Below are 21,553 nucleotides of genomic sequence, written 5' to 3'. Positions count from 1 at the left end.
TACAGTAAATGATGAGTAGAATATGTTTATTAGTCAACTAACTTAGTTTGTCTCTCCAAAAGTCCAGCACACAATTCAACAATTTGATTTGATTCGTGTCTTGGATGTCTCCATAAAGTTCCGACAACCCTAAATGTTTTAAACGTCTGATGGCGTGTTCGACATAAACTTGACATTCTGAAATTCTTCTATTTAATTTTTTTTTTTGCATTTTCTTTTTTCCCTTTGCGGTTTTGTCTTATTTGGAGTCTCCTATATGGCGTAACAATTGGTTGACGGTTCCTATAAATCTCATCACATTAAATAACACAGTTTTGAGGAAAATCCAGTTAAAAGTTGGTGCCAATTCTTGGAAGAAGGTTGTCTTGCTGCGTAACGTTTAAATGTTTAAGAAAACCACTTTTCACGAGCCGTATGTGATTCGTATTGTCTACAATTATCTGGGTATTAATATAATGAATGAACAGAAGGACGAACGAACGAAAGAACGACGGATGGACCCAGACACCCATTTTTATATACCGTACAATTGAGAAAGTGGAGTATAGTGAATGTTAGGCAAAACAAAATGAAGGAATCGAAAAATAATTGCCCAACATATACATGATATAATTTAGCAGGCTTTGCAAAAGGTGAAAATGAATACTCAATTTTCAAAATATCCTCCTGACCCAAAGATAATAAAATTAACTTCTTCATATGAAAGTTTAACGCCACTTTCAACAATATCTTTACATTTGATAAGGGATTTTTCCGTTTTGAATTTTCTTTGGGGTCGGTATTTTTGTTTTTTTACCTTTGAATTAAATCGTGGTGTTCTGTTTTGTTGTGGAGGTTGCCGTGATACCAAGAAAAAAAAACTTCCGACCCCCTCCTCGAAACGTAAATTTAACATGCTTGAATAGTGCCCAAATATGGTAATCTTTTAAAACTGAATTCGATAACCTCTTCTGTCCGAAAACTGACAAACTTACTGACAAAAGTTGATAGAAAGAAAATGTCAGTAAAAATGTGAATTAGGATAATTAATTCACACATTTTGACGTATTTTAGGTATTGTCCCTTTTCAGCATTACATTAAATTGCCAGATTGCCTTTCTATTAAATTGCCAGATTGACCTTTCTAGATAAAATAAAAAGATAAAGGTTAATCAAATTGAATATGCTTTTGTTTCATTCTTTTTTTTTTTAATTGTCACGTACAAACATTTCTAGATTTTTTTTATAAGAATTTAAAGCTACACATTTCCTTATTCTAGAAAATGATATGAAACAAGGAGACGTGGTATGATTGCCAAAGTAGACACATATCCACCAGAAACCAAATGACGCAAATGTTTGCAACCGTCACCGTATGGCCCTCAACAAGGAGCAACACCCAACTCGCATAAAAAATATGAAAGGCCCCGATATGAAACGTATATTTTGAATAAATTTTAAAACGAACATTTTATACAAAGATTCATGTTGAGTACAAAATCGGATTCGGATGTGATTTGATTGCAGTATGTTTTTAATCATTTATTTTAATCACTTTGCGGATTATCCCTGTAGTCGTTCAACAAAATAGTAAGAAATAGGGGGACAACGATCTTAAACTTACTCGACCACTACTATGAAACAATGCAATTTAATGATAATACTATTAATAATGATCGTGGTGTTTTGCTGGAAGCTCCTCGGTGTATTGCGGAATAAACTGTTATTATTCTATTGTTTAAAAATTATCTCAGCATTACCAAACACACCCATACAGGTAACTTTAATGAATGATTAGCTGTGCCTTTTGAGATGGTCCTAACTATAGCCTGTAGTGGTATTGGTATTTAAAATCAGCGTCAAAATCGAATTAACTTTCCTTACACGTCTATTTGTCTACTGGCTTTAAATTTTGCATAGATTTTAATATCAAAATTTGAACAATAACCTCACACAAAATAATACAGGTAAAATATCCTTTGAGGTAAAGATCAGCTTCGTATCTTCAAAGATTTACTTCTAATTTACATTTATTAAAGCGCTAGATTATATGGTAGTTTACATTACCACGGAAGTTAACATAATTCAGAAATCTGTGGTGAAATTTATTATTTTTCAGTTGAAATGGTCCGGTAATACCTGTTTCATACTCCTTATTTATTCCGTTCTAAAGAACCAATGAATAATCATGATCAACGTTACGAAATGTAGGATACACAGGCGAAATGGAGATTATTTTTTGTTTTAAAACATTTATCCAGCTTCTGGTTTTTATTTAGGTAATAAGTAGTTGAAGCTAGACTTCAAATTTCGTTCCGATTCAACTATATTTAAGCTGATTATGGCTGATGAGCTATAGTTACGGTAGCAATTTGTTTTCCCGTTTTAACATAAATTCTAAGCTTGTATTTGATTTATAACTGTTTAATTGTAAATAACAGGATATATATATGAGTCATGATGGTTGAATTTTAAAAGAACTAATAATTGCCATTTCATTTCATTAAACTTACATTCTATTACATGTATGTTGTTTGCCGTATTTGTGTATTGAGAGGGTATACTTTGCGCTGTAATAGTATATAATTATTTGCGGATTGCATATGAATTTTGTGGTGATTGACCTAATTTTGACTAGATAATGACCATTGGGAGCATTCATTATAAATTTACAGTTTTCAACCCTACTCCGCTTTCAGCTTTCTTTGAATATATTGTAACCTAAATAGAGGAGGGGCGGGACATAAAGGGGTGGTACCTTGCAATTTTAGAGGATTCATAAGAGGGTATCCAGTTTTGGAATACTTCAAAGGAAGGGGTATGGTAGGCATTTTAAAATTGAGCAATTCCTTAATCCATAAGTCAAAAATGATAATTTATTTGATGAATAAACTGAATCATTATTTCATTTTCTTGTAGAAGTGTCTGTATCACTTGATTCATATCTCATGTACATATCTCTTGTGTCATTATTGCTGCCTTCAAATTTCATTACAATGTGTGTTTCATGTGAGTCATTTTTGCTGAGTGTGAATTCGCATTGCGAATAATGCATGCATAGCAGGAGACGTTTACCCTGTTGACAAACTTTGTCTCACTCCTTTTGGAGTTTCATGCAATTACCTCCTTTTTATTTGTTAACTTGATCTTTTTTTTTAGTTTATGAGAACTTTTAACTAGTACTACTGTTTCCTAAATTCATGACAATGTACTGTTTGTTTGTTGGACATAAAGAATGATAATATCAGGAATTGTTGGTTTGATATCATAGTTTTTGCAGGTTTTATCGAAGCTTTCATAATTGTGTACCTTCCCAAAAGAACACTGATAATATGAATAACTGTTTCTATACAAGATTAATAAAATTTAAAATACATACTGAGTGTATATTGCAATGATGTAAGATGGTATCTACATGTAGGAGTTAAACGAAGCTCTGATTCTAAACATCTGTCTTTATGTGAAAAATATTTCGTTTGACTCTCAGAGGCGAACACCCGACGATCCCAACTAAAATAAAAAACATATATGATGTTTTGCATGAAAGACGTCACATGTTGTTTTGCTTCGTTCCGCTCGTCACCATTGTTACAGTCACTATCCCATCAACCAAAATTCAGGAACATGTTTTCATCTGAAGGTAATTTATTAACTATTTTAATGAGGGATAGGACAAAGGAACAAAACTGTGTTCAATTTGAATGCAGGTGATGTGGGGGTAAATGTTGGATATCATAACAGGCATATCCGAGAAAAAAACCCTAATCACACAAAAAACACCGCCGTTTAAGGTACTGTTGAAATGATTATTTTTTTTCTTAAAATGTCCTGTACCAATGCAAGTCAGGAATATGGGAGTTGTTATCAAATAGTCCGTTTCTATGTATGTTTGCGTTTGTTTTTGTTGCAGTTCAGTGTTTCTGTTGTTCCGTTGTTTTCCTCTTATTGTTGATGTGTTTCCCTCGGTTTTAGTTTGTAACCCGGATTTGTTTTCGCTTAATCGATTTATGTCTATTGAACAGCGGTATACTACCGTTGCCTTTATTTATTGAATGAATATATTAATTCAAAATTGCATGCATGTATTTTTTGTAATACAAAAATGAAGGTATTGCGAAATGCTGGTTTCGGATGGGGTCGAAGTTGGTATTTCTGTGGAAGCGTGGGTCTTGAATTTTTTCTCTTTTGTTCAAGTTTGGGACTTATAAAAATGAGAAATTCCAGTAATTCCTCCTAGATCACTTCAGTGATAGAAATTTACCATTTACTAAGATGGTTTTAATACACAGTATCACAATGTGAAGTACCATTATCGTACTTATGAGCTTATGTTATGAATAAATACTTTTGACCTAATGACAACTAATAGAAATATAAAATTTTACAACAATGATAGATTGCTGCTTTGTTTAAACAACCATATGTAGTAGATTACTTGCAAACGATTAGTATTGATTTGTGAAATGAGAAATTAAAGATAATTTGACAATTTTGTTCTCTTTAATTTTTTTTCTTCATAAACGTATGCCCATTTGACCTTGTAAATTTCTTAAATAGTAATTAATACATATTCTTCTATATGTTCTGCTAATATATTAGATATGAGTTGATAGCTTTTGAAAAATATAAGTGTCAATATCGTACAGGCGCTTCCTGATGTGCAATTCGGACGCAAGAGGTGTTGTTTCTCTATTTGTTTCTAAAGGTGTTGTTTCTCTATTTGTTTCTCTATTTGTTTACGTTGTATTTCTATTTTACTTAATTTGTATACGATATACCGTATAAACTATCAACTACAAAAACTTTTTATCGGCGTCTTTGTCAATCTGTCATCTTCTTCTATTGGATATCCGGATATCCACCCTATTTGCAGGGTCATCGCATTACCATCAACTACAAAAACTTTTTTGTTGGCGTCTTTGTCAAATTTACGATCAACTACACCAACATTTTTGTTGAGATCTTTGTTATATTTATTTGTTTTTTTATTTTTATTTTTAAGTCAGTTGTGGTGTATGTCTATGATGAATGTTTACACAGTTTTGGCTGCTGGATCCCAATCATTGTCAAATTAACCTATTATGTCTGTTTGGGTTGCTTATCCAATTTTGTTAATATAACGTAGCTATAAACAACTGTCATACAAGGGGGATGTTAAGCTAGCTATAAAACCAGGTTTAATCCACCATTTTCTTTGGAAAATACCTGTACCAAGTCAGTATCATGACAGTTATTTGTCACTCGTTCCGTTGGTTGGTTACGTTTGATTTTGTCCTTTTTTATGGACTTCCCCTTTTATTGAATACAATGTATACCTTGGAGTTTGGTAATTTTGTTATACTTTTTTAACGTCGTTTTAACTTTATTATAAGTATGGCTGGAATAAGATTTTTGTATATTAAGTTTACAAAAGGGTTTCTGTCATTTATTGGAACATATGCATATTTGCAGATGAAATATGTGACTCAATTAACTTTTTTTTCTGACATGTTATTGAATAAGTGCCATAAAAAAAAGACATCTATGAATTGGAAATTTGGAAACTACAGGATACTCATTGTTTCTAAATGAATGCACTTAAATCCAACTGCTGCAAACATTAACTATTGCATTGAACTTTGATGTGGTTTTGAGAAATCCTTACACATTGAATTTGTCTACCAAAAGCAGCTATTGTCTTCCAAGACCATGAAGAACTAGTAACCGGATATGTTGTTTGAAAGGGTTATTTTGACCTAAATATCATCTGAAAATGCTGAACAATATATCATTAAGTCATGTTCAATCTTTAAGTCAATTTTCAGATTGATCGACTGTGTAAATTCAGTACTGTTCAGTAGTTTTTCAGAAAATTCAGTATGTTGTAGATCTGTACACGTAAATAACAACTACTGAACATTTTGAACATAGACCGAAGAGATTGTAATGGACAACAAGCGAATGGTATACATTTATCTCAGTGAAACGGAACGAAAATTGCCAAAAACTGGAAATGATATAATAATTCAGTCTTTTAAAAGTTGTTGAGGTCAAATGGCCCATCCCAGATCAAAATTCGTTTACATGTGACGCCTTGAATCAGTCTGACTCTGCTTCAATTCTGAAAGAAAACCATGCTGATTTCTGATCTGATTTCACATCACACAAATAATCATTTTAAATTTAATCAAATGATTAAAAGTAGTTTCATCTAGTATATTGTTAAAGATACGAATATGAGAAAACAATTGAAATGATAAAATATCGTATGAAGATTTATAAAGATTGAAAGATAATTCTACGGGTAGTTCCATCGGGAAAAAAAAACGGACGATCTACTTACAACATGCGAAAATCGACGTTTTTCTAGCCCTCAGTGCTATTTAGTGATGACATCTCTGGCTTAATAATACCTAACTTGAGTATATGGTTTCAAACATTATCAGTTGCAACCTGTAAAACAGTTAATCTGAGACTTCATTTAATTTATGAACATATTGGGATACCTTAACACTTAATTCAAACTTACTTTGTAATGGTTCGCATCATTAAAAGGCGTTTAGAGAATTTCAGTTGTTCAAGGCTTGAATTTAAAAAAATAAAAAGTATTATCATTCACCGAAATTGGTGCATGTTCCTTCAACCTAAACATTAATTATCATGTTTCTCAGGTTCAAGGTGCAGCTTGATCCTAAATATGAACTTCGAAAATTGAATTCGGATATAACTGTTTTTTCTGGAGGGTAGGCTTTCCTTCGGTGTTTGGCACAAACGCAGTGCAGAGGCCAAACACTTCAACTAAAATGAGTAAACCCGCGGGCGTATATTTACTGATCGTGTTTATTATTTAATTAAAATGAACTGTACTATTGAAATACTCTTATGAAACGAATACTTCCGGTTGCAGGTCCAGGTGAGGCCACAAATCGGGAAAAATTCGGAAAATTCCGGGTTTTTGGTGAAAATGACCTTCTTTAGCCTGCTGTTCCCAGATCAGTTTCACTCCGACCTAAGCACTGCAGTATTTAATGTGTTCATTTGGGTCCACTTTACATGTAGACTACAGTGGGATACTTCTATTAGTATCCCCTCAGTCTTCCAGATCAAGACAAAGGACAAAAAATCGTCAAAATTGACGCTTTTCGCACCGGAAGACAAACTTTTGGGTTGTTTTTAAAAGACAGAAACTGTTAACAGTTGAAAACTATCAGCATGCTATGCATAATAAAAAGACATAATAAGAATTGTCTAAAATAATACACTGAATAATACACCACACCAACCATCAACATCAGAAACCTTTGGAAAAAAACCCGGACAAAAACAATGAGCAAAAAATTGTTCAGATAGAAATGTAATGCCTGCAACGATATTTTCCTTTTTCAGTGAACATTGCAATTGGGTCGAATCAGTAATTTGACATATCCTTTTTAAAAGTTCACATAATAGTCCATATTCGTACAAAGTTTCAAGTTGAAATCACTTAAACTTCATCATATACTACGTTGAACAAAAATTTTAACCTTATACGGGACGACCGAACAACAAACGGACGAACAGACACTTAGGCCTAAACACATAAATCCCCTCTCCTTTCGTTGGCGAGTAACAAAAACAAGAACAAGTTAAGAAGTGCAAAAATTCAACGCTCCTAATTTGAGTTATTATCTGTAAGATTTCAACTGATAAAAATTATATCTGAATTAAACTGTGTCTGTTTTGTGTAAAAGATGGCTGCCACTGTTAACTTTGATTTTAATGTTGCATATTTTATGAGGGCCTATTTTATTTTGCTCAAATCAAAGTTATTAAACTTTCATCTTTTGCATATAACACTCAGTTTTTTTCTTAAAACGTTCAATATATATAATCCATCCATCTATTTAACTTTCGGAATTGATTGAACAAACGTTATTGAATTTGTTATAAAGTTGAAAACTGGGATTCTGGGTTCTCAACATACCATTTTGTATAAGAATAACAGTTCCTGGCTTTGAAGCTGAATTTTTAGCTTATGTGGCCAAAAGTCATTTTGATTTGGCTATCGCTTAGTGTCTGACCTCGTTTGCCAATATATCCGGTGTCACTTTTCTTCTATATGACCTCTGTACAGAATAATGGAAATGGTCGCTCATTGTTATTGCTTTAGTGTCAACAAACATAGCATCAATGGCTTTTTATTTTTATCTGATTTGCTTACCTTAAAAACCTTAAGAATGGAACGACTGAACCAGTTGAAACCAACGTTCTGCTTGTCATTCCAGTTCTTTTAAAAGCCAAGACCGTTGGATGATATGTAATGGTTCATATCAATATGCTTTGGTCTGTTCCGATATTGCCGTCAGACGCAGAGCAAACTCGGACTATCTTCGATCTAAATGGTAGTAATACTTATGAACAATCACATCTCCTTCACTATCTTTTAACAGATAATTTTTATGTTCCTGTCAAATTTGGAATAATTTTGTTGCGTTTGAAATTCAAAGTGGCTTACAGATGAGACTAAAAAGTAACATACGTAGACGTTGTGTACTGTGCGTAAATGAAACAGTAACCTAACGACAAAACTAAACAACACCGAGAGGACAAAGACGGTGTTCTAAAACTGTCAGCTAAATTGTACTAATACCACCCAGTTTTCTACATCATGAATTGAAGATTACAATTGTTTAAAAAAACCAAAAAAAAGCAGGGAATCTACTTTTGCATAGCAGGATCATACAAAATATTCTAAGTTGCATATAAGTATAATGAACCATCTTTGACGAGTTGCAATGACATGGTCATGATGGTATAGGAACTTCACAGGACATTACTCTCACTAGCAAACATTCATTGGATTTGAAAATGGTCATAACATGCACATAAACATATACAGATTTAACATTGTATAAATTTTCATGTAGATATGATAAACTTATGTAGGGGGAGTTGCGATGACATGGTCAGTTCTGTCAAAATAATTTCTAAGTTAAAAATGGCGCAACTAACGAAAAACACAATGGACCGGTACATCCTACCCTCGTCATGCTCGTGCACGTCTACATATAATAATCAAACATTGTAAAAAGTTTCATGTATACTATAAACCATATGCCAGGAGTTGGGATGACAGGGGCATAATTCTTGATAAACTAAACAGATGATGTTTGGAAATCATTATATAATTATTCTACAATGCATGTAATAAATCAAACAGAACAGACAGGCCGATTCCTATTACCCCTCGCCAACTTTGTTTTGTGGGGTATAATAAGCGACAATTTCTATTAAACTTTGATATCATTCTGTACAGAGAGAGAAAAAATGACAACTGAAATATTGGTAGACGATGATACACATGTTAGACATTGTCAGACACCAAGAAAAGCAATATCTAAGATTAAAATGGCGTTTGACCACATAAGCTGAATAATTCAGTTTGGAACCATTATTCTGAATCTGATACAAAAACGTCATGTGGATAATTCAGAAACCTGCATTAAAACCGAAAGATACTTACATATAAATTTGAGCTAAAGATGAAAATAAAAAAAAAAAACAATAATAAAAGTCCGAAAGATAATAGTCCAAATTATTTGGCTGCTTTTCGTCCGGTCATATTTGCTTCATTGTTTACGTGGGTTTTTTTTCCTAAAAAAAGAATTTGGGTGTTGGTGGTTGATGTGATGTGCTTTGCAGTATATTAGTCTTTACAATTCCTATTATCCTTTTCCAATTATGCATACCAAGCTGAGTATGTTTAACTGTGAACAATTCTGTCTTTTCCATTCGCTTGATGTGTTTGATCTTTTGATATTGTCATTTGATAAGTTCTGTATTTTTGTTATTTTACTTTTTACATCTTTCTGAAATGAAACATTTGTCAGTACATGTTTTGTTGTGCTTGAAAGTAGGTATCACATATATTGGATTACGTGTCGAGTTTGGTTTTGTCCCGGTTTACAATAAGTTGAATGAACTCCACAATATTTACTTGCTGCCGATTGGAATATTGTAATCGTATCGGAACACCTAGTTTTTTTTTGTATACATTTTTTTAGGTATTTATAATTGATCAAAATAGCCTTTAAAATAGAACATGAATATGCCATTTTTTTAAATTTTTTTCAGCACACACTAGTTTTCTCTTTTGAAGTGTTATCACATTGATCCCGGAGACTTTTGTAGCTAACAATACGGTATTTGTTTTACTTATCATCAAGGCACGTCCTATTCCCAATACAAAGCCTTAGTGGCCGAGTGATCTTAGTATTTTATCTATTTTATCATTAGTCTGTCAACACTGAGGTTGTGAGTTCGATCCCCGCACGTGGTAGGTCTTTTTATCTTTAATCTTACTTGATTAGGATGGCCAGATTTTCTTACCGAAGATATCATAGAAAATATCTACAGATTGAAATTGTTGAAGAGATAGTTTCCCATCACTACTTATTAAGCTTAATGAAGGCTAATGAGTGGTTCGTTTTGAATCGGCTTATGATTCTCAGAAAAATTGTATATACTTTCTATAAAAACAAAACCTTTTTTACTTTCCAAATAACAATAACATTCACATTTTTTGGCGGAATTACTATTCCCGCTAGATCTGTGTGATGATGGTCTTGCATAAAAGAGTATGATGGCGGCATACATAAGAAGTGTGATAGTTGTTTACTATTTTAGATCTCAAATGTCTTTACAAAATACACAATGCAACTATGTAGAGATATTTAAAAAAAAAAACATGCTGGACATTATAACAAGTTGTGGAAAAAATATACACCTTATACAAACCTTATGTTTTCTTATAATTCATTGTCTCTTTTTTCAGTTAAACCAATAATAACTCCTTTCTCTCCTGACACCTTGAGAACAGAAGAAACAAAATATTTTGATGTATCATGTCAATCTACTGGAAGTCGCCCTGCTGCTTTAATCTCCTGGTTACTAGGGCAAGAAGGAACTAATGTTACATCAAACTCTACATCCCAATCTAACCAAGAATCATCAACAGATATATATATACTGTGACATCTAATTTAAGATACAGAGTGCACAGAAGATATAATGGACAGAAGCTAATATGTATAGCTATTAATGTTGCTGGCTACATGGAAACATCTGTAACATTAAATGTTAAATGTTAGTGCAACTACATGTACACTGCTAATCCATTATATATGATACAAGTGATATATCAGCTGTTATCAAATAATATTCGTTCCTTCCGAATAAATTGAACAGATAATAAGAAAAAAATATTACAGAATAGTTTCAATATTGCTAGGCAATCAATATGTATTAAAATGACTACATGTTTCATTCAGTCTTACCAATTTAAATAGAGCTTTATAGTTTTTCGTGATACAGAGAAGTACATGTTTAATACATGTATATATGTATGCATTTTTGTAAGGTACTAAGGAGTTTTATAATTTCCCTCGAGTTGTGGTGAAATGCTATTTGAACTGACTTGAAGTGGGTTTTTTCAATATCAAGTTGGAATCCCATACCAAAAAATTATCAACATCAATATCTGCTGTCTTATTATAAGACATGCTTCTTGAACATGTTGTATGGATAAAATGTATTGTATAAGATCTGGGTAAAGCTGTTGCTGTTGTTATCATGATACACTAATATCAGTTGCTGCAAAGCAAATCGTGGGAATCAATATTATTTTATATAGAAAGAATGTATACTTCTACAACTTTGTTTGTTTTAAAATGAAATTGATTTCGATAAAGTGTTTAGATGACATTGGGTGTAAAATCTTAATATTTGATTGTCCATAAAATATATAAATCATTTGCTTAGAAGTTTTAAACTAAAACATCTTTTACATTGATGAACTTTCTATTAGATGGATTGAAGTTGATTTTTTAATCGAATTTATGCTTGTCATATTCATCCTTTGATCATGTAAATGAAAATAGCACTTTACAAGTTCAATCTTTCTAAAAAAAAGTATAGAGTGCGTCGCAGTATCAACATGAGGCATACTTTTTGATCGGGTCTTTAATACCCATGCTGTAATTTTTATTCCTTATATTCTCTTCCATTTTTAATATCTTCTCCTGTCCGGGACATGTTCCTAATTATATATTTCATTCTAACCGATTGAACCGTAGTTACACCACAAGTCAACTAATAAGAACCGATATCTTGAAGTGATAGTTTCAAGATGGTGTGGATATCTACTGAAACTAATTACTTCGCACCGTATTGCGAAGCATTCAGTTTGGTGCGTCCGAAGCACTTATCTGGGTTTATCTTCTTTAGGAAAGCGTAAACCTAACAAAAATGGAGGAGCTGTATGACCAAAAAGGGGATTTAAAGAGAAAAGCCTAATCCAACTAAGGTCAACTTGAAACAATAAATGAAATGATGAATCCAGTTAAGAGGAGCCAGAAATGCACTCTGAGTACATTTACATGTAAAGTTTAAAACACTATTTGTGTTTTTGTTATCAATAAATTTATTTGAATTCAACTCCATATAATTTAATTTTAACGATTAGATTAGCTCGTGACATATATAAAACAAAAATTGCCACTATAAAAAGATTTGCATTGTCTTAATTGTATAAATAGCTAAATTATAAATATTTCTAACAGATGCACCTGGTGTTACAGAAGAAAATGAAACTTTATCACAGACCCAGTCACCCAGACAGATACATAGTACTTTAGACAGTAATCCTCCAGTACATACTTGTAAAGGGCAGCACCGATCAAATTATGGGGAACATATTAGAGAGTTTAGTGACAATAACCAGATATTACCATTACTTCAGTAGTTGAGGATAAAAGATATCTAGACACTGGCGAATATGTTTGCACAGCTGAAAATGGTATAGAAGGAATAAATGGACAACTGAAACAGACAGGATCTGGATATGTCATTGGTAACGGTAAGGTATATTTAATACAGAGGACTACAACCATTTATGTGTGTTGATTTATTCTTCATTTTAGTCATAAATGGTTTAACAGATTATTGCTACATAAAATAATAATAATATTTAAAGATAAGCCAGTTTATAGCAGTTTATGCACACTCTAACATGAAGTCTTTGGTATCGTATACGTAGCATTTTCAATGGCATAAAACGTTTTTCATTAAAAAAAAACTTACAAATAAAAGTACGACTTTCTCCTATACTAATACATAATATATTTTTGTTTATATTTTTATGCAAATAAGAAATCTGTTTTTGCGTTTGAAATATTGGACAATTTTGACTTCGATACATCTATATATTCACATATATCTGTTGTTGAGATCTTTAAGTCTTGTTTATTTTCACTGTATTTTGTTTTTGTACACGAACAAAGGCAGATGAAGTTGTTTCTTTAAAACTGCTTGTTTTTTTTTTTTTTTGCTTTAGTATAAAATACTGTTATTCAGCAAAAACACTTGAAATATTTATTTAAAAATAGTTCGATATTTACAAAGTGCATATACTAGTCCTTTTACATTTAGTTATAGCCTCTTATAGCCTGGCCATCATTGTTTACTATCACTTAACTTCCAATTTACCCACTACAAATTTGGCATTTAACATGACTGAAATATAATGTTAGGGAAATCGGTTTCTATGTGTTTAGCTCAACCAGTGATATCAGCTGACAACAAAGACTGTTCTACACAGTATGGAAAGTTTGGTATAAGTACTGAACTAAAAGTAAATGTGTACAGTATGCCAAAGTATTCCAATAAAAGTTGGTATATAGGTAATTTACATCTAGTTTCAAACAAGTATGTCACCAAGGAAGAATCTACCATAGTTAAAGATGTGTTTCGTGGCATAGAAGTACAGCTGGATGGTTACAGAGTTACGCTGACTATAAGTGATCTACAGGAGGTTGATTTTACCAATTACACCTTACGTCTTCATTATGGTAAACAGTATGTAGAGCATGAAGTGACTCTGGAATCTGCAAGTAAGTAACGATTATTTTGCGTAGTATTTCATTAAACAACTTGACGTGACGTTTTATTTTTACAAAAATATGCATTTCCTTCATTTTTAGCTCATCTCGCCTGAAAGGCCAAGTAAGTTTTATTCATCACTTGGCGTCCGTCATCGTTAACTTTAACACAAATCTTCTCCTCTGAAATTTACCAAAACTTGGCCACAATCATTATTAGGGTATCCAGTTTTTAATATGTGTCCGATGACCCAACTTGCCAACAAACAAGTCTGACATGGCTAAAAATAGAACATAGGGGTAAAATGCAAGTTTGGTCTATTATCTTGAAAACTTCTATTAATAGAGAAAATCTGAAAGAGGCAGAAATGTTCAAAATGATGAGATTTATCTATTGTTTATTTACTTCAAAACTGACAAACGAATTCTTATAGGAGTTATTGCCCTTAAATGATGAATTTTACCGATTGTTTTTATTTTTGCCTAATATCTGAAAAGCTACTATAAATAGAGAGAAACTTTATATACCAAAATGATCAGCAAGACAAGATCTAAAAATGAGTCTAATGGTGGAAATCGTCAGACGATTCCTTATTCGAGTTATTGCCCTTTAATGGCGATTTATTTGCGTTATTGCTGATATCTGAAATACTATAATAGATAGATAAAAATTTAAATATTAAGCAAACATTATCACCAAGACAAGATCTTCAAATAAGTAAATACTCTCGAAATTGTCTGACAACCCCTTATTGGAGTGATTGCCCTTAGATAACGATTTTTACAATCTATTTTGCGTTTTTGTCTAATATCTGAAAAGCAATAATAGATATAATCATAAATAAGCAAAAGTGATCAGCCAGACTTGATTTACAAGTAAGTCAGATAGCTGAAATCATCAGTCGACTCCTTTGTATGAGTTTTTGCTCATTTTGACGATGTTTACCATTATTATACGTGTTTGGCTTCTATCTTGAAAACTATAAAAGATAGATAGACACTTTAAAAAGCAAACGTGATCATCAAGACAAGATTTACAAATATGTTTAAAATTGCAAAAATCGTTGCTTTACACTTTATAGGAGTGATTGACTTAAATGATAATTTTGTACCGCTCTTTGTGTTTTGGGCTTAAACTAAAGAAAATGTAGAGAAACTGTAAACAGAAAAATTTATCAACAAAAAATTAAGGTTTTTGTCATGAATTCTATTCTAGTCCACAATGTTGGAGATGCTCATAAACCTAGGTAATCGACACAGGCTTTTTAGAGACTCTAGTTTATTCAATCCATTATAAGTACATGACGTATTACCGTTTTTAAAAATCGTTATTTTTTGGGGTAAAACTTGAATTCATTTTATAAAATAAGCTAAGAATTCAATCAATTTAAGAGTGTCCTTGACAAACTTATTAATTTAGATCAGACTGGTTTTATTAGTGGGAGGTACATAGGAGAAAATATAAGGCTTTTATATGATATCATGCAATACACGGAAGATTATGAAATACCTGGGCTCTTGTTGTTAATTGATTTTGAAAAAGCTTTTGATTCTATTTCTTGGGATTTCTGGCTAAATGTTTTAAAGTTCTTTAATTTTGGAGAATCAATTATCAACTGGATAAAAGCATTTTATAATAGTATCAAGTCTACAGTTATACAGGGGGTAACCTTTCAGATTTGTTTAACATAGGTCGGGGCTGCCGACAAGCCGACACGCTCTCACCTTATCTTTTCATCCTATGTGCTGAGATTCTTGCACTAAAGATAAGAGGAAATACGGAAATTTATGGTCTTGAAGTTATCAAGCTGAGCATAAGTTGTCACAGTTTGCTGATGACACCTCATTGATTTTAGATGGTAGTGAAAAATCTTTATATGAATCCTTATCTGAATTGGACTGGTTTGCAAAAATATCTGGTTTAGAATAAACATTTTGCAAAAACACAAGTTATTTGGATTGGAAGTAAAAAGTATAGCAAGGTAATTTTATGCCCTGAAGAAAACCTTTCATGGGGAGAGACAAATTTTAAATTACTTGGTATAAATTTTGACGTGGACTTAGAAAATAATGTCAACATCAACTATAATGATAAAATTATACAGATTAAGAACATAATAAACAGTGGCTAAAAAGAAACCTTACAGTAATAGGTAGAATAACTGTGATAAAAACTCTTGTTTTACCTATTTTAAACCACCTTATTATTTCTTTGCCTAATCCTTCTGACAGTGTATTCTAAAAAATTAATGAATTTTTTATACATTTGTATGGAACTCTCCTATCCAAAGAGTGAAGAAGGACGTAATGATTAAAGAATATTTGGAGGGTGGATTAAAAATGATAGATCTTTATAGTTTTACTATGGCACTCAAATCATCATGGATAAGATGGATTTTTCAGAAAGATAATAAGTGGCAAAGTATTCTGATGTCTGATATTGAAAAAAAATTTAACTGTGGTGTTCAGTATATCAAACAAGTTAGTTTATTTATCAAAAACAGTTTTTGGAAAGATGTATTCAGAGCATAGGAAATGTTACGAATCAATGTAAATTTTTTGAATAACATGAGTGTTATTTCTGCTATTAAAAAAGCAGCAAATAATTACAAAAAAGATACATATAAGTTATGTTGTCCATTTATTCCAGCTTGCTTACAAGTCTTTTTTCAAAGTAGAAAAGGTTATAAAGATATGTATAAAATACTCATTAATAACATGTAACTCCAACAGGACAACTGAAGTGGGGTGAAAAATTAGGCGAAGATCTCATTTGGAAACATATATTCAAACAACCTTTTACATTCACTGTCAATACCAAACTACAGTGGCTTCAGTACAGAATCAACCACATCATTCTTGCCACAAATAAATTGATAACTTATTGATAACTTTTTATGTACTTTTTGTAAATTAGAAGATGAAACTGTTGAACATATTCTGTGGAATTGTGAGATTATCCAAACTTTTTTTACAAGATATTGATTATTGGTTTCTATCTGGTGGGGTAAGCCTGCCATTGAATAAGTTAAATTTAATTTTTGGAGATATATCAAAAGTTCGAAAAGGTGACCCATATAATTTGACTTTTCTATACATGAAACAATATATATACAACAGTAGATGTTTTTCAAAAGATCTTTTACTTAGTGCCATTAAAGAAAAGCTCAAATATATGTACAATTTAGAAAAAATAATGGCAGTCAAAAATAAAAGAAAAGAGCACTTTGATACCATGTGGAATGCATTTAAAGAATTATTTTGATAATTTAATTTGTCATTTATTTTTTACAAATACTTATTGTCAAAACAAACATAATATATTAGTTTATCTAATAGCACAATTTATTATGTACTGAAATCTTACAGGATATTTTTTACCTCTTCCTTTTTCATATAATACTTTACCCTTCTCGTGTGGTACATAACATTTAACTCAAACTATCTTTTCTTTCCGTAATTATATTCTCTTTCCATATATATATATATATAAATATAAACGAATTTACAACAATGTTTATTGTTATAAATAAAAAAGATATTCAAATTTATTTCTAATATTACTGTATGTATGTTTTGATGTGTTGTATTTGTTGTAATTCTTGAAAATGATAAAAAAATTTAAAAAAAAAGAATTCAATCAACATGTTAATAAGAAAAAAAATATCGGAAAAAAAAATTTAATTTCAGATGCACCAGAAATTCCATCATATTTTACTATAACCGGTTTAAGCGAAACCAGTTTTACAGTTCAGTGGATTCCTGGATATAATGGTGGACATACACAAACTTTCTACGTAGAATATCGTACTAGTGGAACTAATAAATGGACGCACCAGGAAATTAAAACCGATAAGCAATAAGACACCACACCCAACCCTTACACTTTGTCAGGACTTCAAGATATAACATCATATGAATTGAGAATGTATGCAAAAAATAAATTTAACCAGAGCCAACATACAGATATTGAAACAACAAGAACTCTACAGTCAGGTCTGGATGAAATATAACCTGTTTTTGCAAAAGCTAATAAAATAATACATTATTCTGCAGTCTAATTATATTTAGTTTGCATACACTGTAAATGTGAAATTATTCAAAACACTATATATTCAATATTTCAATTCCCAAAAAGTTTACCAGATGTTTTTCTTTTATTATGACTTGTGAGTGAAAAATAAAAATAAAACACCAATTATTTTATCAAATTCATTATAATTATCTGCACTTGATTATAAAAGGATTTTTTCTGAAAATTTTAAAAACAATTTTCGACATTTATTTGTTTGGTAGTATAATCTTTTAATTTCAAGTTTCAGATGTTTCTGTTGTATATCGAATGATACTTAGTAAAATATTTCTAAACCAAAACTTATATTTTTGCACCATGCCCAGAAGGGATGCTCAGAAAAATACACCCGATTTATCTTAATCATGTTAACAGTAATCGTGTATGTTGCCAATTGGGAGTTTACTTTTCAATTTTCCATCTTTAATATGTTTTAGGAAGAAAAATCCTGTTTTCTGTTTAATAGACTGAAATACCAGAAAACGTCGTTATCGCACATTTCAACTTTTAAAAAATGATGTGAATGTTTGTTCATTTATTGCTACAATAAAGGGACATTATGCGAGAAGAATTTGATAATAAAAATGTTTCATTACAATTTAAAAAAAAAGCCAAATTTATCCTCTTTGTGTGTATGATTTTTTAAAATAAAAAAATGCAACCTTATTGATTCATGCTGTATTGGAAGTCGTACTTGGATCTATGGATGTCCATTTTTTGTGTTACATGTCCCTTATGATTCGTGCTCTCGTCGTGCCAGTTTTTTTTATACATACCTTTACTACATATGTATATCAAATGACCAAATATTCCAATTTTCCATAAGGGAACAGCCACGAACTTTATAATGTGGGTGGAGGGGGCGGGGGGGAAGAGGGGGTTTATATTTTTCCTGATTCTCAATTATTTCAGACAAAAGAGAGAAAAAAACATCGTTGTGAATAGTAATATAAATATTCTGCTTTCCTAGGTTCCCCGTTTTATAAGGTTAATATTATGATAAATTACTTACAAAGTGACTTGTATTTTTCATACACGGTAACAATTTATTTGTTCCTTGCTTAATGCGTTTTTAGTAATATTTTTATTGTAACTGGACAGTGATTTTTATAGTTTCTATCTAGGTTAAAATGTGAGTTTTATTTCAAAATATAAATCAGCCGTAGGGTGTGTTTAAACGTAAACGAATAAGAAAAGAATATCCAACTTAAAATGATCGGTAAAATAGAATACATTTCCTTCTTTTTTTGCAGAAAATAATATTCTAGGTATGTAAGTCAGATAATGCATATTTTAAGGTTTTTATTGTCGTATAACACACCTTGTGGTATCAGGATTGTGCGGCTTTATAAGAATCTCTAGTTACACTAGCAAATAAAAAATCCAAGCGCAATGAATCCTGCCTACTAAAAAAATCGAATGGGCGTCCCCTAATGTCTAAGTAAGAACTTCTTGCATTAATTATATGTGACCTGTTGCAAGGCAATCTTTAGTCCAAAATTACAGTGTCATTATTAGTTCCCCAAGATTCCATTCTTGTCTATCTGTTTTTTTAATGTAATCGTTCCATGATTATCAATACAATATTTGGAACTGAAAATTAAGTGTTACGGATTTCTTGGACTAATTCTGTAAACAGATTTGCTCATTTATTCAGTTGCTTTGTCGTGAGATTCTAAAGTATTTGTTACACCAATGTAAGAAAACAAACTAAACGTTCAAAGGTATTTGTACCAACATCATCAAATGGTATACCCAGTAGAGAGATATAGATGGATAAAAATCGTAAATAGTCATATGCGTCTGATTAACGTGAAAACTTGAATCATAATATATTTAAGATAGTCATATTTTCATCGTCCAATTTATTTACACAAATGTTAGTTCCTCGTAAATAGCTGGTAAAAGATTAAAACCAATATATTTCAAGACACCCTTGTGTACTTTCCTTTATCTCACGGTATAGCACAAGAATAAAAGAAAACTAGCATAGAATCGGAGAATATAGAGTTATACTATATAATATGAAATTTTTGAACATGGTTCCCTTGGTGGTGAGGCTCAGTGATACGGGATAAACATTGACATTGTTTGGATTATTACTTAATAGTTATAGGTTAATAAAAAGAAAATTAAGATTAAGATTTATTTTGTATTACTTTTATTATAAATAGTTTTCAACTCTTTTTGACGTGATCATATTGGTAAGTGTGTGTTTTCTTTCTTTTTAATTATATCATGTGTAATAATACATTGATTACCTCGTCTACTTTTTATTTTGTTTTTTGTTTAAAATAACATTAGATGCATTACTAATGAAATCAAGTTAATCGTCAAGATTCATCTATTTTTCTCATGGTGGTTCCATTTTGATTACATTTTTATATGGAGTAAATTGATATGACTTGTCTGTGTATATTGCAGAACTAGTAAAACCTATGAATCACTTGGAACCAAAGACGCTGTTGAAGTGTATGATGATTTAGATAATCATAAAGGTGTGTAATAGAATATTACTATAGAACACATTACACGTACATGTATATCTGGTGGGTAAAATAATTGTAGAAGAATGTAAGCTTTATTGAGTGAGTTGCTGAATACAAATCATTCCGGTAAGACAAACAACAACAACAAATATCAAACAATTAATAAAGAAAGAAAGAAGAAAAATTGGCTTTGCAGTAAATTACTTATTGTTTGTTTACTTAAATCGGGTTTAATTTAAAAACAGTATACATTTAGTATCCGGTGAATGTCATAAATTCTTCTTGATAATGCTTACATATAGATACCAAAAGGATATGCAATGTATTGATATATTAGAGTAGCATACTTTTCGCTGTTATTCATCTTTAATTATTAATTCTTCAAACATGAACTAAATTTACCACACGTTACACACACGATCAAGCTGACCTATTATACTTATACCTCCATATTAACTGCATCAGATACCTGTTTAAAACAAATCCGGTATGTGCATTACAAATTGCATAACAGAAAATGTGTTATTAAAACAATCACAATTGATATTTTTATATCTTGTAGGCCTGCCATCGTCTAAATCGTAAGTTTTTATATGATGAATAATATATACGTTCACATGCATATCCTTTAATCGGCCGTTTCTTGTAAAACTACAGAAGTACAAATTAAATAAGGAGATATTTAGATACAATCAAATTATGTTTGATGATATATCTTTCGTCTGTAATAAACTACGAGTAATTACAACCTACGCTGATTGTCGCAGTTCTTATATTTGATCACTTCTGAAAAGCAATAAAACAAACCAATTACGCTTGAGAGAATAAAATTGCCCTCACATAACAGCAAAATCGTCATAGACATACCTTGCCTCATGGAGTGTCACCCTTAGTTTTAGATAAACTCCATAATTTATAAACCTGGAAATAAAAGTAAAAAAAGTATCTGCAATGCATGCAAGAACCGTGTCACTTTGGAGCTTTTAAACCAAAAAAATATCTAAACAGAATAAAACCCTTCTAACGTAGTTTTTGAAAAAATCCATGAATAACGATAAAAAAACATTTCATGAAATGTGAATTAACAGTCAAAATGTATCATGTAAATCAAACCAGTT

The 21,553-nt window shown here is 31.2% G+C and overlaps 1 protein-coding gene and 1 long non-coding RNA gene across 2 annotated transcripts in view; both read left to right on the top strand.

Annotated features, from left to right (window-relative positions):
• The window catches only part of LOC127713875 (uncharacterized), a 65,895-nt gene extending 54,819 nt beyond the window's left edge, over positions 1-11,076 (top strand). Inside the window, exon 4 of the mRNA XM_052219842.1 lies at positions 10,772-11,076. Coding sequence (XP_052075802.1) covers positions 10,772-10,971 — 200 coding nt within the window. The 3' untranslated portion in view covers positions 10,972-11,076. The remainder of the gene's footprint in view (positions 1-10,771) is intronic.
• The window catches only part of LOC127713876 (uncharacterized), a 194,011-nt gene extending 172,994 nt beyond the window's left edge, over positions 1-21,017 (top strand). The window contains exons 2-3 of the long non-coding RNA XR_007987509.1: positions 20,371-20,444; positions 20,998-21,017. This is a non-coding gene — a long non-coding RNA (uncharacterized LOC127713876). The remainder of the gene's footprint in view (positions 1-20,370; positions 20,445-20,997) is intronic.
• The last annotated feature ends 536 nt before the right edge of the window (positions 21,018-21,553 follow it).

The sequence above is a fragment of the Mytilus californianus genome, unplaced genomic scaffold (assembly GCF_021869535.1).
Source record: "Mytilus californianus isolate M0D057914Y unplaced genomic scaffold, xbMytCali1.0.p SCAF_83, whole genome shotgun sequence".
In the NCBI taxonomy this organism is placed as follows: Eukaryota; Metazoa; Mollusca; class Bivalvia; order Mytilida; family Mytilidae; genus Mytilus; species Mytilus californianus.
This window is presented reverse-complemented; position numbering and strand designations above follow the sequence as displayed.